At 34.5% G+C, this 26,468-nt stretch overlaps 1 protein-coding gene across 2 annotated transcripts; it reads left to right on the top strand.

Annotated features, from left to right (window-relative positions):
- Nucleotides 1-12,345: 12,345 nt before the first annotated feature.
- On the top strand, nucleotides 12,346-26,103 carry LOC145269765 (uncharacterized). Of its 2 annotated transcripts, none has more exons than XM_080125495.1 (2): nucleotides 12,346-12,442; nucleotides 20,669-26,103. In XM_080125495.1, the coding sequence occupies exon 2, from the start codon at nucleotides 22,483-22,485 to the stop codon at nucleotides 23,260-23,262; it is 780 nt and encodes a 259-aa protein (XP_079981621.1). In that variant the 5' UTR covers nucleotides 12,346-12,442; nucleotides 20,669-22,482; the 3' UTR covers nucleotides 23,263-26,103. The 2 variants fall into 2 exon arrangements, with proteins under 2 accessions (XP_079981621.1, XP_079981620.1); XM_080125494.1 differs by lacking the exon at nucleotides 12,346-12,442 and adding an exon at nucleotides 14,452-14,615.
- The last annotated feature ends 365 nt before the right edge of the window (nucleotides 26,104-26,468 follow it).

Genomic DNA, 26,468 nt, shown 5'->3' with positions numbered 1-26,468 from the left:
ATATATATATATATATATATATATGTATATATATATAGGTAAATATATATATGTATGCATGTAGGTATATATATATATATATATATATATATATATGTGTGTGTATATATCTAGGTATATATATATATATGTATATATCTAGGTATATATATATATATGTATATATCTAGGTATATATATATATATATATATATATATATATATATATATATATATATATATATATATGAGTAAAAATATATGAGTAAAATATATTTCTTTGGCTACAAAAATCTGCTCAGATCATTATTTTGGGGTGTCTCGTCTTCACTGGAGACTTAATCGATTATCATTTTGTTTCTTTGATATTTTAATGCATCTGTTGCGGACTGCTCGCACAGATCATTCTATGCAATGGCGGAGCATCAGTTTTTGCGGCCCGAGCCAGTCGTACAATTTGCCCCCCTCCTGCTGGCATATTATTATGTTTTGCCCCCACTCCATGCTGATATTTAATTACATGTTTATTGTTTAGCCCCTCTAGTATACGATTACTTGTTTCCTCTCCCCGCTGGCATATGGTTACCTGTTTTGCCTCCACCCACTGCTGGCATATGGTTACCTGTTTTGCCCCCACCCACTGCTGGCATATGGCAATCTGTAAAAACTTCAAAATTCTGAACAGAAAACATGTCTTGTACATGTGCTTTTTGATATCCGTGCGTGAAATTTATTTCAGTTTATGCGTGAAATTTAAGAAATTTGTTTTTGTTAATAATATTTCAATGCTTTTAAAAATAGGTTTTTTTTTTTTTTGTTTAAATAAATGTATTTATGGATTAAAAATAAGACTATAAATTTATTTTTTGTGCGATATCTATCGCAACGCACCAAGTCGGTTGAAAACGTACAAATATGCTTTTCGCGCATTTTGTTTTTCGGCAAAGTTATCAATATTTACTCTATCGAAAAGTTCCCTCTCTATGGAGAGGATTGCCAAGTTTGTAAGCTTTGTCTGGCTCATCTGTGATCGAAGGTAGTTTTTTATTAGCTTCCGTTCTGCTGGCAACGCTAATAGCTCGGGTACGGAAAATGCGCAGACATCACAATGTTAGGGACGTGCGCGAGACTTTTTTAGTCTCACAAAAAAACACGCGTTCACATTTCAAGCCATATTACTTGTTATATAAATATGTGCACACAAACATACGCGCCCACGTCCACACACGTACATATATTCACGTTCGCATATATACACTCACATGGACATCGTCACTTTCAAAGGAAATCCACACATGCGCAAAAGACCACCGGAAACACCTATAAAAGAAAGAGCAATAAGCGGCTTCTTCCTTTTTCGGACCAGCGTTCAAGCTGTGTGGTCTATGGACTGACAGCGTGCCTTTTCGGCATGCATGCGCGTGCTTCACACCACTTGCTACTATGTGGGACAAAAAGCTAACAAACAGTATGTACACTTTATACGCTTTCTCTCTCCATAACCTGGATTGACATTCTCACTCTTTGTCTCTCTATATATACAACTTGTCCCTGAAAATACCTTCGCGTAGCTGACTGCTAACTGATGTCAACCATCTATCCTTTGTCTTTGTCTACACGCTGGACTATCATTCTCATTTCTACTATATTACTCATTTCTCTTCCCACGCACGAATAAACGTTAGTGAGATGAAGAAACATTTCCTTTTCTTTCTACACCACCAGTCCGGCAACAAACGATGGTTACACTCACACGGACATGAACACATGTTGTATCTAAAACATTCACTCTTTCAGCAGTAAATAAACGACACGTTTATTCTATCCAGCAATTGAGTTTTGTTTCCTTCTTTCCATTCGTTTCATTATTTTTTCTTGTGGCGAGTTAGGGTATTTATATCCTGGCCCGCAACAGACGGAATCCCCAAGGTGGTATCTCTGTATAAATTTCAAAAGTTCAAGAGGTCCATTGATTTGATCTTTTCTTGAAGCTTTCACTAAATACTGTAATCTCTTGCTTTTGGCACAGACTTTATCTTTATCTATATCTTCGTCAACTTCACCTGACAATCATAATTATCATCATATGTTACTATCGTTTCCCGGAGATAGTTACTTGGTTGAGGAATGACCTTGGAACGCAACCATCTCCCTGGGGGAATAAAGGATATCCCAAACGATAAAGACATGGTTCCATGATGATGTAAAGATGGGCCAGTCATTAGGGTCTGATCATCAAGATGAAAATCATACTTGAGATGTTGGATGTGGATGTGTGGCTCCTTCAGTCTCTCAAGATGACATCTTCATCCTGGTGCCATTCTGGTTGGAATCTTCTTTTTTCTTCTTCAGGGCAGCCTTTCGACTTAAGACACTAATATTTCACTTCCTAATTGATTAAGATGCATCTTAATCAATTAGGAAGTGAAATATTAGTGAGCAAAATTACAACGACCGCTATAATCACCAATAAAATTAATTACATAAAAATATATAAAATATTAACTACATAAGACTAAATTTTTTAATTCATAGTAATATATTACAAATAGAATATTTAAATGTATTATAAGATACTATTTATTTCTGACTAATTTTAACATGATAACATACAGATAGTTTTAGAACTTTGTATATAAACTGTTTTTTTTTATTTATCTTTTAATAGACTTACTTTCCATGACTCAATTAACTCTATGACGTTCGTATAATCTCCATTTTCTTTCCCTTCTCTTTCTCGGAGATTCTAGACTAATGAAAACATATGACAGGCAGCGGATGGTCACTCTCTTCTTTTTTCTTTCTTCTTCTCTTTCCCTTACGCACAGTTTATTTTATTTCCTTCTCTCTATATCCGTATATTTCTCCCTCTTCTTCCTAGGTTAGTAAACACGTGTCAAGGCATTTACGTGTAAGAACGTGCATATTTAGGGGCGTGTGTGTGTGTATGTGTGTGTGTGTGTGTGTGTGTATGTTGCGTGTGTGTGTGTGTGTGTCGGTTGTTACGTCGAGCTACCGGACAGCAGTTATAAGTGTCATAATGTTTTTTTAATCCCTCCCACCCTCTCTATAAAATGTATTAAGTGGATTGCTACTACCACCCCCTCTGGTTTTTTGACGGTCGAGGCCCGATGCTTTTTCTTTCTTTATTTCAGTATCAAAAATGTAATTGTCTAGTTTAGATGCTTGAAAATACCATAAGGTTGAAATAAATTATTGCATCGACAATTATGTACTTTCCGTGTTATATTTTTATTATACACACACACACACACACACACACACACATATATATATATATATATATATATATATATATATATATATATATATATATATATATATATATATATATATATGGCGATTAAGATACACTGAATATTCCGCGTTCATCCACTCACGGATTCTGCAGGCCTATGCGCGAATTTTGTGGTTATCTGTCGTTTTTATATACGCACCTTCTATTGAGATTTTAGTAAGCCAATCAGCTTTATAGTATCCACCGCGCCCTTCCTATCAGCCAATGAACATGCACTTATTTAGCCTGGATATCTACTTTCTTGACCTGTTTTAAATCTAGGTTATGTTTTTTATATTAGTTTATATATAAATATATATATATGTAAATCCATATATGCACACACACACACACATATATATATATATATATATATATATATATATATATATATATATATATATATATAAGCAAACAATTAATGAAATATGTTAAAAAAACACTTTGAAATGAGTTAAAAACATATTTAATCTGAAAAGGAAACACTAGATAAATGGATAGTCCTTAATCCGCGGAGTTTCGAAGAAATACTCTCCTTCTCATCAGAGGGTAGGAAATGGCAAAATGCGGGATCGGATTTTGCATGCAGAAGTATTTGATGAAACAACAAATAAGTCAAAGATCTAAATATACATAAACGATCACACATATGTATGTATATATGTATATATATATATATATATATATACATATATATATATATATATATACATATGTGTGATCGTTTATGTATATTCATGTTTATTTAATTTATTTATTTGTGTATTTTCTATTGTTTTTGTTAGTTTTAAAACTATTTTGTATCGCTATCCTAGAGTAAATTTTTCTTGTGAACACAGTTGTTCGCTATTTCTCTTCTACAGTTTAGAATGTCCGGTTTCCTTAAGTTCCCAGTATTTATTTGCTAGCGTTGTTTTCATATGTTGTTTTTTATTGTTGAATGTACTTTTGTGCACACACAAAGGAACAGGTCAACCAGAGGTCAAATAGGCCTTTGTCCGATAAGTGCATGTTCATTGGCTGATAGGAAGGGTGTGGTGGATACTATAAAGCTGATTGGCTTACTAAAATCTCAATAGAAGGTGCGTATATAAAAACGACAGACAAACACAAAATTCACGTATAAGCCTGAAGAGTCCTAGAGTGGATGAAACGCGGAATATTCAATGTAGCTTAATCACCATATATATTTTATAACGTACTAACTAGCTCTACCTACGTATTGAGCACTTTTGAAGTAAATACTTAAAGTTTATGCATAAATTCATACTTTCGTATATTGATTTTATGTGAGTTAATGAAGTAGTTATGTATATATATATATATATATATATATATATATATATATATATGTATATATATATATATATATATATATATATATATATATACACTTTGATGTAATTGCATTCAATTCTATGACTTTTTTAAGAAGATAATCTTAATCCAATCTTAATCTGATCGGTTTAGGTTTAGGCTTAAGAAGTATGAACCAAATCCGGTGGTCTCTGAAAACAGAAACCAGGAAAAGCTAGGTGTATCAGAATTTTGGGAATTTTTGACACCCTTACACGAAACTGCGAATAAAATATAAAAACCTCGAAATTTCTCATTTAAACGTGGGTTGTTTATTTTCTTTATCGATTATACTTCCAAAATAAACTATTAAAGTTGTATAAAAAATAATAGAAATATTCTTTTATTTAAAAAAAAAAAAACAGTCATGAAATCAACAGTATTTTTCAATTATTAAACTTTAAAAATCTATCAAATTTTTTCTATTGATTCCATTTTTACGCTATTTACAGGGGCAATGTGAAATTTTATGCTCTTTCCAATAAATCGAATATAATATTTTAAAAAAATGTTTTTATTCATCTCCTATTTTGAAATGTCTATTAAAAGGTAAATAATTAATTCACCAAAGTTTTATATATCACAAATTGCAGATAAAAGATCAATCAACAATATATTCAAATTTAAAAGAAAAAAGTGTTTTTTTAGAATTTCACCTGTAAAGTCCGCAGTTTAAAACCTTTTTTTTTTAACCACGTTTTTTAATGAAACCTTGGTCCTTGCTTCTTTAATTGAAATTACATTTTTCGAGTAGTTATAAGCTTGGAAAGACAGGTGGGTCGAATTAATTCACGCCCCCATTTGTAATATCTATTGAAAAATAAATAATTAATTTACTAACCAAATTTTTATATATCACAAATTGATGGTAAAAGATCAACAAATAATATTTTCAAATTTAAAACAAAAAAGTGTTTTTAGAAATTTACCTGCAAATTCCAAAGTTTGAAACTTTTTTTTTAAAACACGTTGTTTTGTTTGTTTTGTTTTTGTTTTTGTTTTTATTTTTGTTTTTCAAAGAAGCGTTCGTCCTTGCTCTTTTAATTGAAAAAAAAAGGGTTTGAATTACATTTTTCGAGTAGTTATAAGCTTGGAAAGACAGGGGGTCAAATTATTCAATATATTTCACACATTCGTAAGGTCACTTTCTGATCCACTCTATCCAACATGTAGGGCTGATTCAAATTTATCAGCGTGGCTTCTTTGTCGTCTATGATTTGTTCAACCAAGTCAATAATAACAACTTGTGAAAGATTCGCAAGAACTTCGGCCAAAATTTTCAAATCTGCATTCAACAGAGTAATGGGCCTTAAATCATCTAATCGCCAGTATGTGAGTCCTTCTTTTTAAGAAGTGTGACCACCCATTTGGTAACAATGACCCGATGTTGTTGGAATTTTATTTATTTTGTAGCAGCGTCGCCTTCAGAAGTGCAAAGGGAAGACTACCTTTTTCAGAGAAAAAGAAATATCATTTCTGAAGAAAAAGAAAATAACACAACCCTTTGCAGAAAAAAAGGAAATATTTCAGAAGAAAAAGAAAATAACCCTTTTCAGAGAAAAGAATGTCCATTCAGACACTCCATACTATGAACAGAGAGAGAGAGAGAGAGAGAGACAGACAGACAGACAGACAGACAGACAGACAGACAAACCTTTTGAAGGTTCTATTTGTTTTAGGTTTTTTTTTTAAGTGACAGAAGAGAAACAAAGGACTTTGAAATGATAAGTAGAGAGAAAAGAAGAGTAAACAGGAATGCCTTTCGTAAAGTTTTATCAACTTAAAAATATACACGTGTTTTCGAGAAATCAATATGGCGGAATCCTTAATTTCAACCAAGGGGAATAACTACGATCCTTTATCAACTTAAAAATATACACGTGTTTTCGAGAAATCAATATGGCGGAATCCTTAATTTCAACCAAGGGGAATAACTACGATCCTTTATCAACTTAAAAATATACACGTGTTTTCGAGAAATCAATATGGCGGAATCCTTAATTTCGGCCAAGGGGAATAACTACGATTCTTTATCAACTTAAAAGTATACACGTGTTTTCGAGAAATCAACATGGCGGAATCCTTAATTTCAACCAAGGGGAATAACTACGATCCTTTATCAACTTAAAAATATACACGTGTTTTCGAGAAATCAATATGGCGGAATCCTTAATTTCGGCCAAGGGGAATAACTACGATTCTTTATCAACTTAAAAGTATACACGTGTTTTCGAGAAATCAACATGGCGGAATCCTTAATTTCAACCAAGGGGAATAACTACGATCCTTTATCAACTTAAAAATATACACGTATTTTCGAGAAATCAATATGGCGGAATCCTTAATTTCGGCCAAGGGGAATAACTACGATCCTTTATCAACTTAAAAGTATACACGTGTTTTCGAGAAATCAATATGGGTCAATCCTTAATTTCAACCAAGGGGAATAACTACGATTCTTTATCAACTTAAAAATATACACGTGTTTTCGAGAAATCAATATGGGTCAATCCTTAATTTCAACCAAGGGGAATAACTACGATCCTTCATCAACTTAAAAATATACACGTGTTTTCGAGAAATCAATATGGGTCAATCCTTAATTTCAACCAAGGGGAATAACTACGATTCTTTATCAACTTAAAAATATACACGTGTTTTCGAGAAATCAATATGGCGGAATCCTTAATTTCAACCAAGGGGGATAACTACGATCCTTTATCAACTGAAAAATATACACGTGTTTTCGAGAAATCAATATGGGTCAATCCTTAATTTCAACCAAGCGGAATAACTACGATTCTTTATCAACTTAAAACTCGATTAAACCTAGAACTCCATCTTCCAACGTAGACCCCTACTACCAGGTATCCTTCTCAAATATCAGGGGTCTACGTTCCAACCTTCCAGAGGTTGAAACCCAATTACAGGAGACGAAACCGGACATATTATTTATAAGTGACACTGGAATAGGGCCGACCACTTCCCTGGATGAGTTCATAATTAATGGATACTCCAATTTAACAGCTAAATCTGACACCCAAGATCGCCATGGGCATGGAATATGTGCCTACATTAAGGATGGCTTCCCATGTGGCAGGGATATCTCTAGAGAAGATCCTAATTTACCCTATATGTGCTTAAGGGTTGAACTTGCTAACACCACTGCATTTATATTTGCCCTCTATAGGCCCCACAACAGCGGAGTTACTATCTTTAAGAGCATATCTGAGAAAATAGACCACATACTGTCTTAACATCCCTCGGCTAACATCCACATCTGTGGTGACCTCAACGTCCATAACGTGAGATGGCTGACACATTCAAATAAGACAGATGATGAGGGGAGGTTTTGTCATGATTTTGCCATTGCTTATGACCTCACTCAGATAGTTCGCGAACCCACCCGTATGCCCGATACACCCAATCAATATGCAAGCCTCTTAGACCTTTTTCTCTCAACTTCCCCAGAGCTATGTTCATGTACCGTTCATTCTCCTCTCCGACCACTCCGTCGTATCAGTTAAGATAAAAACGAAATGTAAGAAGCCCCCAGACGTACCCCTCCACCGTACTGTATACCGATACTCTATGGCTGACTGGGATAGCTTCCGTACATTCATATCTGATTTACCTCTGCACTCCATCTTTAAAAAGGAAGTGTCCTCTATAGTATCAGATCTGACCGAATGGTTAATTGTAGGCATAGACCAATTCATACCATCTAAAAAATTCCAACAAAAACCTAACAGCCAGCCATGGTTCTCCCCAGAATGTGCTGCTATCACGCACAGAAATCACTTTTTCCATAGCTACCAACGTAATAGATGCACTGAGACTAAAGCTGCTTTCAGGACTGCCAGCAACCACTGTAAAAGAGTAATAAAAAATGCAAGAGAGCTATATGCCCAGTCTGTTAAATCCAAGGTAGCTGATCAGCGGCTTGGTTCCCACCAGTTTTGGCAAATAAAAAATAGGATCCTGAACAGAAGTGTGCGTTCTATACCAACCATTTTCAATGGACCAGAGGTCATCTCGTCAGCGTCAGACAAGGCCAAACTATTTGCAAAGAACTTTGCAGCTAATTCTACCCTATGCGACGAAGGCCATCAACTCCCCATATTTCCTCCTATAACACAGAACAAGCTAGGTAACATACAAATATCCGTGCATGAGGTCGCCAAGCTAATAAAAAACCTAGATTCCAGTAAAGCAACTGGCCCTGATGGCATCCCAATTATAGTGTTAAAAAAGCTTCAACCAGAACTTGCTCCCATACTTACGAAACTATTTAAGCGCTGCCTTAAGGAGAAGTGCTTTCCGACCCCCTGGAAGACCTCATCAGTTTGCCCTGTATTTAAGAATTCAGGTGATAAGTCATCTCCCTCTCAGTACAGACCAATAAGTCTCCTCTGTGTTATGAGTAAGTTGCTGGAATCAATATTAAATAGAGAAATAGTCAACCACCTCAGCAGGAATAACCTTCTTAGTGACACACAATATGGATTCCGCTCTGCAAGATCTACCACAGATGTGCTGACGGCTATATCCCACAGGATTAGTGAATCTCTTGACAAAGGCTTCCTTTCTAGGGCAATTGCTCTTGACATATCAAAGGCCTTCGACAAGGTATGGCATAAGGGTCTACTTCACAAGATTTCCAGCTACGGTATAACTGGAAATGTTTTCTCAATCATTAAATCATTTCTCTCCGATAGGCTCATAAGAGTAGTGGTAGATGGACAAAAATCGGAGGCCTGCAATATAAATGCTGGGGTCCCTCAGGGGTCAATCCTGGGCCCAACTCTCTTCCTGATCTACATCAATGACCTCCCTAAACACATACTTAAATCATTCGTTGACATCTATGCTGATGACACGACCATCTATGGTAACACATCAAAGGCTGTAAATGACAAAGTTCTCTCTGATTCTCTCTCCTCTGATCTCGAGCGCGTGGTTCAGTGGGGGAAGAAGTGGCTAGTTACCTTTAATGCATCCAAAACCAAACTCCTATCCTTACATCATCAACGCTCTGATCCCCAGCTGGCATCAATTGTGATGGATGGCTCTCGTCTGGGTGAGGCCCCGTGTTTTGACAAGCTTCTGGGTTTGACCTTTACTCCTGATCTGAAAGGGAACACGTACATCAAGTCTGTTGCCAAGGTCGCTGGAAAGATGGTGGGATCCTTCTACCGCTCCAGAAGATATCTCACTACTGATGCAATTCTCTATCTATATAAAAGCCAAGTACGTCCAAGGATGGAATACTGTTGCCATATCTGGGCAGGAGCTGCCAAAAACAGCCTATCATGCCTTGACAGAGTACAAAATAGACTTCGTGGCTTAGTGGGGGATGCCCTTTTCTCTACCCTGCAACCCCTCTCCCACAGAAGAGACGTTGCGAGCCTATCCTTGTTTTATCGTTATTTTCATGGCAGGTGCTCGTCTGAACTCCAATCCCTGGTCCCCCCCCTCGCCAATCTTTCACGAAAAACACCCGTCTAGCTGAATCCACTGTGAAAAATTTCCCCCACTCTATATCTGTGCCTAAATCAAAACGCGGATTCCATGAACAAAGCTTCTTTCTTAGAACTGCACGCCTGTGGAACTCTGTTCCGTCTGCCTGCTTCCCTCCGGACTACAACTTGGACGTCTTCAAGTTTTAGCATAATAAAGGTCAGCCATTTTCATTTTCTTATATAAATTTTCATCTCCCTAAAAACGAATAGAAAATTAATAATTTTCGAAATTTTAAGTGTGTTTGTCTTTATTTACTTTCGACTTTCCATAGTTAAAATAAGTAAAAAAATAAGCTCCTTTAAACTTTGACCTGACCTAGGTTTTAAAAACTTCTGTTACAGGATTTTTTTGTGGGGAAAGTGTCGGAATTTTATTTTTTATCGACGTCGCCTTCAGTAGCACAAAGGAATGTTAGGGCCAGTTGTTTTAGTTAGTCTGTAGCATTCATGTTACTTCCTCCTATTTTCTCTTTTCCCCGTTGTCTAGCACTAGTTTGAACTAAAGGGCCTTTTCGGCTGGCGAATGTGTGTGTGTGTGTGTGTGTGTGTGTGTGTGTGTGTGTGTGTGTGTGTGCATGCGTGCGTCAATCTCTCTCTCCCCTTTTTCTCTTTCTCTAGCCCTCCCTATCTCTATCCCTTTCGCTCGGGGAATGGTTGCCGTGTTGTTGATGGTGCTTGGCTGCTGTGAAACAATACCTGAAATGCCTTTTCTTTCTCCCTTTTTCAAATCAGTTCTGGAACAGATTTATTGAGAGAAATACTCTCGTTTTCTGGGCCCTGTCAACCGACGTAAATCCATTCAACCACTTCGCTAAAGAGCCTTCGTTGGGGCGGTGTGAAATTTGTGTTCTAAAATACACCATTTATTGAAAAGAAAAGCGTGACAGAGCCTGTCACCATTTTTATTTATTCCTTTTCAAATTGTTAAATGTAGGACTCGTCAAAATTGATTTATTTTCTTCGTACCCTTTCGAACAGATGAAGAAATAACAAGACAAAATTTTCAGAGGAAAGGAATATTATTTCTGAAGAAGCAGGAGAAAAAAAAACAACCTTTTCAGAGAAGGGGAATACTTTTTCAGAAGAAGAAGAAACAAGAAAACCTTTTCGGAGAAAATGAATTTTCTCTCTGGCACTCCAGCCTTCAAACGAGAGAGAGAGAGAGAGAGAGAGAGAGAGAGAGAGAGAGAGAGAGAGAGAGAGAGAGAGAGAGAGAGAGAGCTATACTTTATACATTTTGAAGGTTTTGTTTGTTTAAAAAAAAGGGACAGAGGAGGAGAAGAAGAAGAAAAGAAACTGTAAAAGAATTTCCAACTCAGCTTTGCATTTTTTTCTTTCCTTTTGTTAAAGGACTGAATTTAAAGACTTAAAAGAACTATTTTCTGTTTCTGTATGTGTTTTTCATTTCAGCCTTTCTTTCAAGTAAGAATTGTTTTCTTGTATTGTTTTTTTTTTTTTATTTCATATGTTACTTCAAGGGTTTCTTTAAACCCGAGCTTTGGAAAATAAAAGCAATCATAACATTTTATTTTCTTTTAAATGAATCCGGATCATTTTAATCTCATTACGGGTCTGTATTTCATTTGCTCATTTCTTTAGTTTCCCATTCCCGGAAAATTTGCGTTACTTGTTTATTTTTTATTTTCTCTTGCAATTGTTACCCTAACAAGCGGATTTTGATGACGATGTTACAAGAAAAAGGGTCCCATTTTTTTTACAAGTAAGAACAACATTAGATAAGTGAAAATGAGATTGAGATAGACCGAGATTGAACCGTGTAAGCAAGGCTCAGAATAGATTCAGATTAGAATGTTAGAATGTTTTGGAATAGATATTGTAAAAAGAATTTAATTGTTCAATTCTTTTTATGAAAACAATTTTTAAAAAGATCAGCTAGAAAATAATGAACAGTGCAATTTAGAAATATATTTAAAATAGGTTAGGTTGAAAAATAGGTTACTGAGAATTCTTTGTCTGCAGAAACATGTGCCGAACAACATATGAGTGTAATTTAACACAAAGCAATAATAATAATAATAATAATAATAATAATAATAATAATAATAATAATAATAATAATAATAATAATTTGTAATTTAACACAAAGCAAAAAAAAAAAAAAAAAATGAAATTACAATAAAATGAAAAATAATTATTTTAATTTTCTGCGAACTTGATTTTCCGCCCGCCATCTTAAAATGTTGCCTTCCACCCGTCAAACTCGTCTCGTTTAAATTAACCCATCTTATAATCGTTTCTTTGTTAAAAACAGATTGCCAAACAAAAAGTAAGTATTTATTAATTTAATTGATTTTAAACTCTTTTTTATTACATTATGATTCCCTTTGTTTTACTACAGGGGCGCGTCGAAACCATTATGACTGCCTTTGTTTTAATAGAGAAATGAGTCAACATTCCATGATTGCATAGAAACGAAGAATGGTACTATCACTCAATTCCGGCTCTTTTCATGTGGACGGTTAACTGTTCTATTTCGTCGTATAATTGGTTTACTTCACACGACCGTTTTGGCATGGAAAGAATAAAATATTCAATTGGGAACGTGAAGTAGAAGAGGGTGGGCTTCAGTGACTGCCTTCGGGGGTTATGCACGAAGAACCACTGTCCAGTTAGGGTTGAAACAAAAAGGCGAAAAGAGCCCTGACGCCTAATTTCCCACGGTTTTTATAGGTTGGTTTACGTGACCCCTCAGGGGGTGGGGAAGGAGATCAATGCCAGACAGTCCACAGAGCCTTTTAAGCAGGAGCAGCAACATACATAAATTCCAATAATATCTCAGACTTTATTTTTAATCGCGCGTGTATTTATTTTATTTTAAAAAATGTTTTTCTTTGGGTAAATTTGATTCATACTTTTATTTAGTGCTTGTTTTTATTTTATTTTTATTTCATTTTATTTTAATTTTTTTTTATTTTCTCCATTAAATATTATTTTTTGTTAAATTATTTTTTCATACATATTCAAATAATGATTTTGCCCCCCCCTCCCTTTTTGGCCTCAAATAGTACCTTCAAAAAGTTTTCGTGATTAAATAAACCAAAGAAAACCTTTTGCGCATGTGCTTTGGAGGAGTAATCATTAAATAAAAACACAGTTTATGCAGGATCCACGTTTCCCATAAAGTACCATTTTTTCTAAATAAAATATTTGTTTTATTATTTGATAAAACAAAAAGTGGTTTCTTTTTATTTGGTTGTAACTAAAGTATTTTTTAAATAAATATATGGTTTCGTTTTTCGTGTCTTCCGTTCAGTTTCGTTACATAATCAACCGTATCCACTTCCGATAGCTTGATTTTTTTCCGAGCAGTGATCTTGGACATTACCTAAAAAATATACAATTTTATTTCTTTTGGAGGGGGAGGGGGGAGGGCTAGTTTTAAAACTATATCTACCTCAGCATTTCCTTTAATTTTCGATCATTTTTTGTTCAAAATTATTTATTAAGTAATGTCGAGTGCGACATTACTTGTTATTTCTTTTTAACTGAATAGACTCTTTAAAATAAGTTTAACCACCAAAAACTTACAAAGCTAGGTAGAAAATGAAAACTTAGAAAAATCAATTTAATTCTTTTTAAAACAACAATAAACAAGTAAAATATTTTTTTCAATATTATGGGATGTGCATTTTGCATTTATTACCTAAAAATATAAAAATTTCTTTTCTTTTCTAAATAAACTCATTAAAATAAGGTGAAACACCAACAACTTTCAAAGCTAGGTAGTAAACGAAAACTTAGAAAAATTAATTTAATTTTTTTAAAACAGCAGTAAACAAGTAAGAATATATATATATTTTTTTAATATTATCGTGTAATATATGTGTACTCTTTTAAAGAAAATATATTCTTCAAGAACGGTCATAAAATGGAGTTTTAATCGATATTTATTCAATAAGGGACCAGTTTTCCTACCTAGCAAAAGGGGACGAGTTTTCCGGGGTCGAGTTCTCCGGGAACGAGTTTTCTTAAATTAAAAAAATATATCAGAAAACAAAGTTTTATTTTAGTTTAATTGATTTAAAAACATTTTTTTTTAATATTTTAGTTTTGTTTAATGATTTTCGACAAAAAAAGATTGTACTTTCTGTTTTTTTCTTTTTGAAACATTTAAAATTTAAACTTCTGATAAAAAGTTATAGAAATAATATATTCTGCTTTTAATATGATAATTTCATAACGCCGTGGATTACGAAAGAAGAAAATGTATTTTGAGGATAAAATTACCTCCCTTGATTGTCGCTCTCTTTTTTTTTGTTTAGTTATTCCGACGACGTGACTTGTTTGAAAAAGCTTGTTCACAAAAAAGATATTTTTTTAAATGTTAAATTTTATTAATTTCTTTCTTTAAAATCAATTATTTTTTTTATCAAAATATCGAAAATTTCTTTCATTTTTAAATCAAATCATTGAAAAGAAGAAAAAACTGGACCAAAAAAGTAAGTAATTTTATGACTTTTTACGATATTATTTGTAATGTAAAAAGAATTGATCGAAAAAAATCACATTCTCTTAAATTTGAATATTTTATTTTATAATACAAAAATTATATTATTATAAAAAAATATGTTTAAATGGAGTTTAGACATTGTTTTACGGAGTTCAAATTAAAACAAAAAAAACAACATTTGAACAAATGTTAGAATTTAAACAAAAGTGTCGGTATTCTTTTGTTATGGTTGTCTATGCTGCTACTAAACCACACATCTTTTTTTCTTTGAATGTATGGTGGACCAGTAGTGTAATCAATCCAGACTTTATAAAATTTCGGTTTGGAAATTTAAGCCTTTATTTTTTTAAATATATTAAGATTTATTTTCAATGAAATCTATAAACTCTAAAGAAAAAATAGATTTTTTAAATCAATTTACGACCGGTTTTATATTAATGTTTTTTGTCTTTAAATTAATGCAAATGTGTGATCATTCATTCACAATCGCTAACATTTTGTTTTTATCACCCGCCCCTCCAACGCCCCCTAATGTAAACAGAACTTTTGTGAAATATTAAACTGCACAAACACCTGTTAGCAACTATACAAATTCTATAATGAAAAAAGAACGAAAAACAAAAGTGTTTTTGTAAACTTACTGCCAGCATAATTAGCGTCCTTAATTATTAGATGGAAAAAAATGAACGAATCTCTTAGTAAAAAAAAAACAAAAAACGGCGCTGGTTTTCAGGTGAGCCGAAAACGAATAGCACAGTTAAATTTCTTTATGATATGAAGAAATAACTAGGTGGTCAGAAAGTGGGTGCTCATTTTACGTTAAATTTATATCGGAAAGTGATCTTTTTTGAAAAAGTAATTTCTTCATATCATGAAAACTACTTATCTGCCCTAAATTTAAATGTGATATTCGTTTCCAGCACATCCAAAAACCTACAAAAGTGATCATTTTAAAATTTTTGGAGGAGTTGGAAAGAAACTTGATATTCCCCAAATAATTATCTTTGTTTATTTGAACTTTTTAACAAATTTTTGCATAAAAATAGACTTTCTTGGTCTTTTATAACATAAGATTTTAAAATTTCTTTAAAGAAAAAGTTTTTGTTTTTTTCATTGTTCATGTATTTTAATCAAACATCGTTAAAAATTGTATCCAATACATAATATTTCCAAAATAATTGTCTTTGATTCGCCGCTGCCAGTGGAATTATTGTAGATGACTATTAAAGTTTGCAAACACCTCGTCATTCTTTTTTTTTTGTTGTTTTTTTTTAAATAAAACTAACTTTAATTTTTAAATTTCGATGTTTGGAAAACAGTCAATCATATATATTTCATTATAAAAGTTCTATTTTTGTTTGATAAAAAGAATAAGACAGTTTATAAATAAAAGAACAGTCCATTAAGTTCAAATAAAGACTGTTTGAATAAAATTTATATTAAAAAAAAGTTCATTCTATACGGTTTTGGTCATATGTAGCTAAAACTATGTTGGACGTCACTTCCGCCAAATGGCTTTGTAAACAAAGGCAGGCGAATCTTCAAGATTACTAACATTTTCCTTTAAAATGACGACATTTGTAGGTTTTCAAGTATGCTGAAAACGAATATCGCATTTAAATAAAATTTTGTGTGAATATCCATTCAATTTTTCAGAGCGTGAAAAAATTGAATGTACCCTTGGACAAAAACAAACATGGCGACCAGTGAAAGTAATACTAAATATATTGGATAATATTATTGCCCTCAAATTAATAGATGAAAAGTTCTTTAAGGGTGTGCCTGTTATCGCTGAATTGTTCCAATTTGGAGGATCGATTTACTAGAATGTTGTATTACAAACCGAGCACCCTTTCAAATATTGAATTTTGTTTTAATTTATCTGTTGTAAATAATGAGATAACTTACCAATGTGTTGCTGCTGGGTCGTCTGAGGCTCTTCTAACGCCCATGATGGACAATAGTTTGTTAAATATTTATACTAATAAAGGAAGATTCATTTGTTTTTTGTTTTTTATTATATTTTCACCCTAAGCAAGGCACATTGCCACTTTGATGTAGGGGGCTACTATCAGGGTCATAAGCTACAGGGGTACTATGTGGGGAGTTGGGCAGCAAGATGTCGGTTCACATTACACTTGAACTTCTGCATGTCAGTACAGTTGGAAAAGTAGGAACCCAGAAGGGAATTCCAAAGTCTAGCAGTTCTGGGGAAGAAACTACTAGAGTAGAAGACTCTCTTACATCTAGCGATCTCTACTGTGAAGGGGTGGGAATTAGCTGCTTGTCAGGTTTGTCGGCAGTATTTATATTGAGGGGGTACAACTGCTTGCAGTTCATTGGAGCATTCACCATTAAAGTACTTGTAGAACAGGCAGAGGGATGCTACATTTCGTCGATGGGACAGAGGCTGAAGCTTAGGTGAGAGTTCAGGAACTATCAGGTTGGCGACTCTTTTGAACCTTGTCTAAGAGTGAGGGACGAGTAGCAGATGCACCAGCCTAAATATGACAACATACTCGATACATGGTCTTATAGAGGTACAGGATACTTGTGGGCGTTAATAGCTTTCTAGCACAGTAGAGAGCACCTACCTTCTTTGCAGCGATCCTAGCAATACTCTCAATGTAATTGTTCCAACTCATGTTTCCCGTGAACGTTAGGCTGAGGAGTTTAAAAGATTTACTTGCAGATAAAGAGTCTTTGGCCATTGCTTTTTTTCTCTTATTTAAGAAGGATTTAATTATGTCAAGTATTCTTCCAGTGATACCGTATGATCTGATTTTCCTGAGAAGACCTTCATGCCATACCCTGTAAAAAGCCTTAGATATATCTTGAGCTACTGCTCTGCCCTCTCCTGCTTTGTCTAGTGAATGTTATATACATTCAGAGATTACAGGTAGGATGTCTGCTGTGGAACGGGTTTGCCTAAATCCATATTGTTGGTTGGTCAGAAGTTTAGCATCTGTAAGGTGATGGACTAGAGCTTGGTTAATTATTGACTCAAATATTTTGGTGAAAAGTGTGAGGTGGCTAATGGGGCGATAATTTAATGGGTCAGTTCTTACGCCAGAATTCTTGAAAACTGATACCAAAGAAGCAGTTTTACAGCAGATAGGAAAGTCAGTTTCGTTAAGGCATTTGTTGTAAAGTTTGGAGAGAACTGGAGCTTTGGTGGAGCACTTTTTTAATAGCACAGCCGGGATGAGATCAGGCCCATATGCTTTTGAAGTGTCAAGATTTTTTATGATAGCATGTACCTTAGAAGGGGTGATTTTCAGATCGTCTATTGTGGCGTCTGTCTGCAAAGGAAAGTCAGCGAGGGGGTGGTTAGCAGGTTCCAAAGTGGAGTTGGAGGCAAACCGACTGGCAAGCATGTTAGTCTTTTCGGTTGCTGAGCAAATAACCTCATGATTGTTGGATAGTTTTTGATTGCCCATTATTTACTACACTGTTGTAGATTTTCCAGAAGTCACAGGTTCCTAATTTCTGTGCTTCAATGCGTTTTTTGGTGGTTTTAGTAAATTTTCTCTTAGCTGTCTCTATTTCTTTCTTACATCTACTTCTGGCTTCTATATACTTCGGTCTGGTTTAACTGGACCTCTGTTGGTTAAATCTGCAATATGCATGCTGCCTTTGCGCAATGGCAGCTGCACAAGTAAAAGTAAGCCATTGGGGAGAGTGGGGCTTGCTATAAAATTTCCATGTAGGAACGTACTTCAATTGCAGTTTTGAACCATCAGTGGTCTCATTTTTGCACTGTTTAGCAGGAAAGGCAAAGATATTTCGCCATTGTGCGTCTCTGATGAGATCTCTGCTGGCTTCCCAGTCAGCCTTTTTATAAATCTTGTTGTTTTGAGGAATGAGGCTCAAGAGTTTAGGGCGATTTTAACCATTATCACTGCATGATCAACGTTCCTAAGTGGGTTGTGGCCATTCGTAGCACAATCATCGGGAACTGTGGTCAGAAACAGATCAGGAAGTGATGCATGTTGTTTTTGCTGGTCTGGGAAACGGGTTGGAAACGTAACCATCTCTGATAGGGAATGAAATATAGAGAAGCTGTGTGTTGTGCTACCAGCTGCGTCTGTTTAAGTAAAAAATCCACTCCAGTTGCCGTGGTGGACATTGAATCACCAAATATATGCACTTGTGTGCTAGTGTCGAGAGAAAGTGATGTATCTATGCAGTGACTTTGTTTATTAGGGTACAGTCCTGGGTCAAGGGAGAGCGGTAAAGAAAATAAAAGTAACTAGTGTTATATTGCATCTTAAGTTTAAAGCACATAAAGGCTTTATCATCCGATTCTAGTTTTGTTTCTCTAGTCAATGGGAAGGTGTGTCGAATATAGTCTCCAAGCCCATGCATATGTCTGTCAGAGTCCTTATGGCAGAGTGGGATGTTAAAGTAGTTAGAGAGAATGGAGAAGTGTAGGTTAGTCTCACTTAGTGCTAAGATATCCAGGGTGTTTGTAAGGAGAAATGCTTTAAATTATTTCTTTTTACTTAAAGATCTTCTAATATAGGAAAAAATAAATCCAGGTTTGTGATAAATTCTGGAATTTTCTTTGCCTGGGCTGTTTTGCTTTGGGGTCTGGCCTTAGTAGGCATGTTCTGGTGTTGGTTGTAGAATCATTGGATCTATCTCTACATTTGAAACAATGGCACCTGCCTTTGGAAGAGTTCAAATGATCAAATATGCTCTGACTGGACAATTTGAGTCGGACACAGATTTGGTGTCTATAGAGGGAATTATGGGACTTGATCTAGTGCAAAATTTTGGTCCCTTACAGTTGGTGCATTTTTTATTTGTGGGGTTGAGATTTCTCTGTCTCTGCTGGTCTCATCACCTTTGGTGAGGTAGACGCTTTTTTTTCAACAGACTCTGCCTCTGTTCCAGGGCATTCTCCTTTTTTATTTCAGTAATAGAGAAAACTCCCCATGTGAATTTTGGAATGTTTTTCTTTGCCAAATGCGTGTCGAATTATGTAAAATCCACGTGAATGAATATCACATCAAAAGGCACGCTTTGATGTCATAAGGAAAGCGAATTCCTAATATATTGAGAGAGGGTTCGGGTTAGTCAGACAGAGAAAAGGGAGAATCAGAGGCAAAGAGAGGAGTTGAGTTCATATAAATGTCCTGTGATCACATAAAACATTTTTAGTGCTCCAATGTTTTAATAGACTTTTATTGTTGTTGTTAGTTTCTTCAGAAAAATTAGTGAAAACTGAAGAGATGTTATTGAATGTTGATGTATAGAAGATCATATTTTTAAATGCGTTATTAAGTTTCTGTTAATGCATGTAAACAATTTGTTAATTTAATGATGTATTTTCTGGAGAAAATACACAAACGGTTCCAGCACAAAAATTAGGAGTGCACTTGTAGAAAATACAGATGGGATTTCCGATGTTGTGTGGCTTTAATTAAAACAAGCTTCAAATAACAGTTTTGAATCAAATAGTAAATCTCAACACAAGTTTAAAATGCTGACGTTGGAAAGATACGAGAAGTATTCAGGTACATAGGAAGTCAGTACAAGGGAAAATCACTCGAGGTAATAAGAGGGAAAAAGTAAAATAGGCCCTATATACGTAAAAATAAAAAAAGAAAAGATATAACAAGATACCATATAATTTTTTTAGAGATTAATGTATGTAGAATATCTCTGTTTTGAGATCTTGGACACACTTGTGGAAAAGAAACGAACAATCACATAAACTCACCATCATAGGTAAGTGAATCAGTATGATATAAAGGTATACTTTGATGATTAAAAGCCAACCACAAAGATTAAAATGAGTTTTGATGTATGTCCCAAAAGAAATAGAAAATGAGACAAAGCTCTAATTAGTAGAACAACCACGTGAAAGAAAAGGTCAGGACACAATGGACAGAGAGTATTGCAGTTCGTAAAGAGGTAAAATGGGACTTCAGTTTATAGCATAAGGCTGGCTGGATTAAACAGCTATTTATTATTAGTTTTTGGCTTGATTTATTGCATATTTTTTATGTAAAATTTGTTTTTTTTTCTTCACAGGTAAGAGTTACAGTGGACAATAAACTTATATAATAAACGGGAACGGCAATTTTTATTCTTCTGTACTGATATTATCACTGATTTTCTATTAAAGAACAAAGATGAATCAATTTGCAAAAATAAAAATGAAACTGAAGAACATATGTTGATGAACACACAGTGGAAAAAATAACTTGTCAGAAAATGTGTTGCATTTTGATATAAAAACATGTTTGGAGACATTGAAAACAAATGTTATTCTTAAATACATCTTTGCTTAAAATTTTCAGTAAGAAGATTAGAAATAACAACTACTGCAAAAGCTTATCTTTTGGAAATGTTTGCAAATGACATTTTGCTATAAAAATATAACATTGGAGGAGCATCTTTCAGCAATTTGAAATCATAACAGACTAGAAAAAATAAAGATTTGTGAAGTGTGTGGTAAAACATGTTCAACCAGTTAAAGGTTAAAGACTAACACGCTGATACATAACACATATGTGGTATGGCATCTTCAAATTATTCTGAAACTAAGGAGTAGCTGCAAACTCCGACAAAAGAGCAAGTTTGTTTTTAAAGAGAGTGGCAAAGCATTTGCAAACAATCGTGATGTACATCAAACATGCGAACAAACTGGAGAGAAAACTTGAATACCTACTGTAGAGAATTTGAATGCCTACAGGAGAGAATTTAAATGCCTACTGGAGAGAACTTGAATGCTTATGGGAGAGAATTTTAATGCTTACAGGAGAGAATGTAAATGCCTACACGAGAGAATGTAAATGCCTACAGGAGAGAACTTGAATGCCTACTAGACACTGTCCTCGAGTGTCTAAGTCTCTTTGTACAGGGGTTTGTCAGAACAACCGGTCATGAGGATACTTTTTCATAGAAGTAAACCCTGACCAAATATTCAAAATCATATCGTATTTGATGTCCAAATAAGATCTCTCAATAGCTAACCCAAATTAGCTTTTATGAGGAATGGTGCACCTTCTCCAAGTGATGATACCTCAAGTAATAGCACGCAGCTGGATACTCCACCAGACCAGATAAATAATTCTCCTGGAATCCAGTAAGACCAAAAGATGCAAATATTTTTAAATGACATTTTGCTATAAAAATATAATATTGGAGGAATATCTTCCAGCAATTTGAAATCATAACAGACTAGAAAAAATAAAGATTTGTGAAGTGTGTGGTAAAACATGTTCAACCAGTTCAAGTTTAAAGACTAACACGCTGACACATAACGCAGACTAGATAAATACTTCTGGAATCCAGTAAAACCAAGAGACCAACATGAAAGATATACTACAACGTATGCAAATGGTTAATTGGGGAGAGGAAAATCATGTTCGCAATTTCTTTACTGACTCTGTGTTTGAGAGATAAAGAACTTAAATGGAACAGTCGAATATCTACGTATCTAATAAAAATTTCAAGTGTTAGCCCCAGGTTTTGGGCCTCTAAATTTCTGAGAACGTAGACTGAAGTAAAAAAAAACAAAAAAAGAAAGAAACCTTTTTCTTATAAAGTGTGTGGTAAAAACATTGCCCATAAAATAATGTAACAAGACATGCAAACACACACTGGAGAGAAACTGTTTTCTTGTGAAGTGTGTGGTAAAGCGTTCGCATGTCAAAATGATGTAACGAGACACATGCGAACACACACTGGAGAGAAACCTTTTTATTGTGAAATTTGTGGTAAAGCATTTGCACATAATTATAATGTAACAGAACACATGCGAACACACACTGGCGGAGAAACCTTTTTCTTGTGAAGTGTGTGGTAAAGCATTTGCACATAAAAATCATGTAACGAGACATATGCAAACACACACTAGAGAAAAACCTTTTTCTTGTAAAGTGTGTGGTAAAGCATTTTCACATCAAAATGATGTAACAAGACACATGCGAACACACACTGGAGAGAAACCTTTTTCTTGTAAAGTGTGTGGTAAAGCATTTGCACATAAAAATCATGTAACAGAACACATGCGAACACACACTGGAGAGAAACTGTTTTCTTGTGAAGTGTGTGGACAGGCATTTGCACATCAAAATGATGTAATAAGACACATGCGAACACACACTGGAGAGAAACCTTTTTTTTGTGAAATTTGTGGTAAAGCATTTGCACGTCAATATAATGTAACAGACCACATGCGAACACACAATGGAGAGAAACCTTTTTCTTGTGAAGTGTGTGGTAAAGCATTTGCACGTCAATGTAATCTAAATGTACACATGCAAACACACACTGGAGAGAAACCTTTTTCTTGTAAAGTGTGTGGTAAAGCATTTGCACATCAAAATGATGTAACAAGACACATGCGAACACACACTGGAGAGAAACCTTTTTCTTGTACAGTGTGCGGTAAAGCATTTGCACAAAAAAATCATGTAGCAGGACACATGCGAACACACACTGGAGAGAAACCTTTTTCTTGTAAAGTGTGTGGTAAAGCATTTGCACAACAAAGTGATTTAACGAGACACATGCAAACACACACTGGAGAGAAACCTTTTACCTGTGAAGTGTGTGGTAAAGCATTTTCACGTCAAACAAATGCAACGGTGCACATGCAAACACACACTGGGGAGTAACCTTTTTCTTGTAAAGATTGTGGTAAAGCATTTGAACACCAAACGAATGTTACAAGACACATGCAAACACACACGAGAGAGAATTTGAATGCTTGAGGAGAGACCTTTTATGGTTAATTGGAGAGAGGAAAGGTTTGTTATCAATTTCTTTCAGTGTTTCAGAGAAAAAAATTTAATGGAAAATTCGTGTCTCATATAGAGTTAAACTGTTAACTCCAACTAACGCATAGATCAGAAGAAAAGAATACTACAACATATTTAAGAGGGAAAAAGTAAAATAGGCCCTATATACTTTAAAAGAAAAAAATAAAAGATATAACAAGATACCATATAATTTTTTAGAGATGAATGTATGTAGAATATCTCTGTTTTGAGATCTTGCGGAAAAGAAACGAACAATCACATAAACTCACCATCACAGTTAAGTGAATCAGTATGATATAAAGGTATACTTTGATGATTAAAAGCCAACCACAAAGATTAAAATGAGTTTTGATGTATGTCCCAAAAGAAATAGAAAATGAGACAAAGCTCTAATTAGTAGAACAACCACGTGAAAAGAAAAGGTCAGGACACAATGGACAGAGAGTATTGCAGTTCGTAAAGAGGTAAAATGGGACCTCTGTTTATAGCATAAGGCTGGCTGGATTAAACAGCTATTTATTATTAGTTTTTGGCTTGATTTATTGCATATTTTTTATGTAAAATTTGTTTTTTTTTCTTCACAGGTAAGAGTTACAGTGGACAATAAACTCATATAATAAACGGGAACGGCAATTTTTATTCTTCTGAACTGATATTATCACTGATTTTCTATTAAAGAACAAAGATGAATCAATTTGCAAAAATAAAAATGAAACTGAAGAACATATGTTGATGAACACACAGTGGAAAAAATAACTTGTCAGAAAATGTGTTGTATTTTGATATAAAAACATGTTTGGAGACATTGAAAACAAATGTTATTCTTGAATACATCTTTGCTTAAAATTTTCAGTAAGAAGATTAGAAATAACAACTACTGCAAAAGCTTATCTTTTGGAAATGTTTGCAAATGATATTTTGCTATAAAAATATAACATTGGAGGAGCATCTTTCAGCAATTTGAAATCATAACAGACTAGAAAAAAATAAAGATTTGTGAAGTGTGTGGTAAAACATGTTCAACCAGTTAAAGGTCAAAGACTAACACGCTGACACATAACACATATGTGGTATGGCATCTTCAATTTATTCTGAAACTAAGGAGTAGCTGCAAACTCCGACAAAAGAGCAAGTTTGTTTTTAAAGAGAGTGGCAAAGCATTTGCAAACAATCGTGATGTACATCAAACATGCGAACAAACTGGAGAGAAAACTTGAATACCTACTGTAGAGAATTTGAATGCCTACAGGAGAGAATTTAAATGCCTACCGGAGAGAACTTGAATGCTTATGGGAGAGAATTTCAATGCTTACAGGAGAGAATGTAAATGCTTACAGGAGAGAATGTAAATGCCTACAGTAGAGAATGTAAATGCCTACAGGAAAGAACTTGAATGCCTACTAGACACTGTCCTCGAGTGTCTAAGTCTCTTTGTAAAGGGGTTTGTCAGAACAACTGGGCATGAGGATACTTTTTCCATAGAAGTAAACCCTGACCAAATATTCAAAATCACATCGTATTAGCTGTCCAAATAAGATCTCTCTATAGCTAACCCAAATTAGCTTTTATGAGGAATGGTGCACCTTCTCCAAGTGATGATACCTCAAGTAATAGCACGCAGCTGGATACTCCACCAGACCAGATAAATAATTCTCCTGGAATCCAGTAAGACCAAAAGATCAAAATGAAAGATATACCACAATGTATGAAAATGGTTAATTGGGGAGAGGAAAATTATATTCACAATTTCTTTACTGACTTTGTGTTTGAGAGATAAAGAACTTAAATGGAACAGTCGAATATCTACGTATCTCATAAAAATATCAAGTGTTAGCCCCAGGTTTTAAGCCCCTAGATATCTGAGAACGTTGACTGAAGTAAAATAAAACAAAAAAAACAGAAACCTTTTCTTATAAAGTGTTTGGTTAAAACTTCGCCCATAAAATAATGTAACAAGACATGCAAACACACACTGGAGAGAAACTGTTTTCTTGTGAAGTGTGTGGTAAAGCGTTTGCATGTAAAAATGATGTAACGAGACACATGCGAACACACACTGGAGAGAAACCTTTTTATTGTGAAATTTGTGGTAAAGCATTTGCACATAATTATAATGTAACAGAACACATGCGAACACACACTGGGGAGAAACCTTTTTCTTGTGAAGTGTGTGATAAAGCATTTGCGCATAAAAATCATGTAACGAGACATATGCAAACACACACTAGAGAGAAACCTTTTTCTTGTAAAGTGTGTGGTAAAGCATTTGCACATCAAAATCATGTAACGAAACATATGCAAACACACACTGGAGAGAAATCTTTTTCTTGTAAAGTGTGTGGTAAATCATTTTCACATCAAAATGATGTAACAAGACACATGCGAACACACACTGGAGAGAAACCTTTTTCTTGTAAAGTGTGTGGACAGGCATTTGCACACAAAAATCATGTAACAGAACACATGCGAACACACACTGGGGAGAAACCTTTTTCTTGTGAAGTGTGTGGTAAAGCATTTGCACATCAAAATGATGTAATAAGACACATGCGAACACACACTGGAGAGAAACCTTTTTATTGTGAATTTTGTGGTAAAGCATTTGCACATAAATATAATGTAACGGACCACATGCGAACACACAATGGAGAGAAACCTTTTTCTTGTGAAGTGTGCGGTAAAGCATTTGCGCGTCAATGTTATGTAAAGGTACACATGCAAACACACACTGGAGAGAAACCTTTTTCTTGTAAAGTGTGTGGTAAAGCATTTGCACACCAAAATGATGTAACAAGACACATGCGAACACACACTGGAGAGAAACCTTTTTCTTGTAAAGTGTGCGGTAAAGCATTTGCACATAAAAATCATGTAGCAGGACACATGCGAACACACACTGGAGAGAAACCTTTTTCTTGTAAAGTGTGTGGTAAAGCATTTGCACAACAAAGTGATGTAACGAGACACATGCAAACACACACTGGAGAGAAACCTTTTACCTGTAAAGTGTGTGGTAAAGCATTTGCACGTCAAACAAATGCAACGGTGCACATGCGAACACA

Source organism: Euprymna scolopes, chromosome 45 (genome assembly GCF_053919585.1).
Source record: "Euprymna scolopes isolate OS-2025 chromosome 45, ASM5391958v1, whole genome shotgun sequence".
Classification (NCBI taxonomy): Eukaryota; Metazoa; Mollusca; class Cephalopoda; order Sepiida; family Sepiolidae; genus Euprymna; species Euprymna scolopes.
The sequence above is the reverse complement of the archived record's forward strand: the minus strand, read 5'-3'. Positions and strand labels throughout refer to the sequence as shown.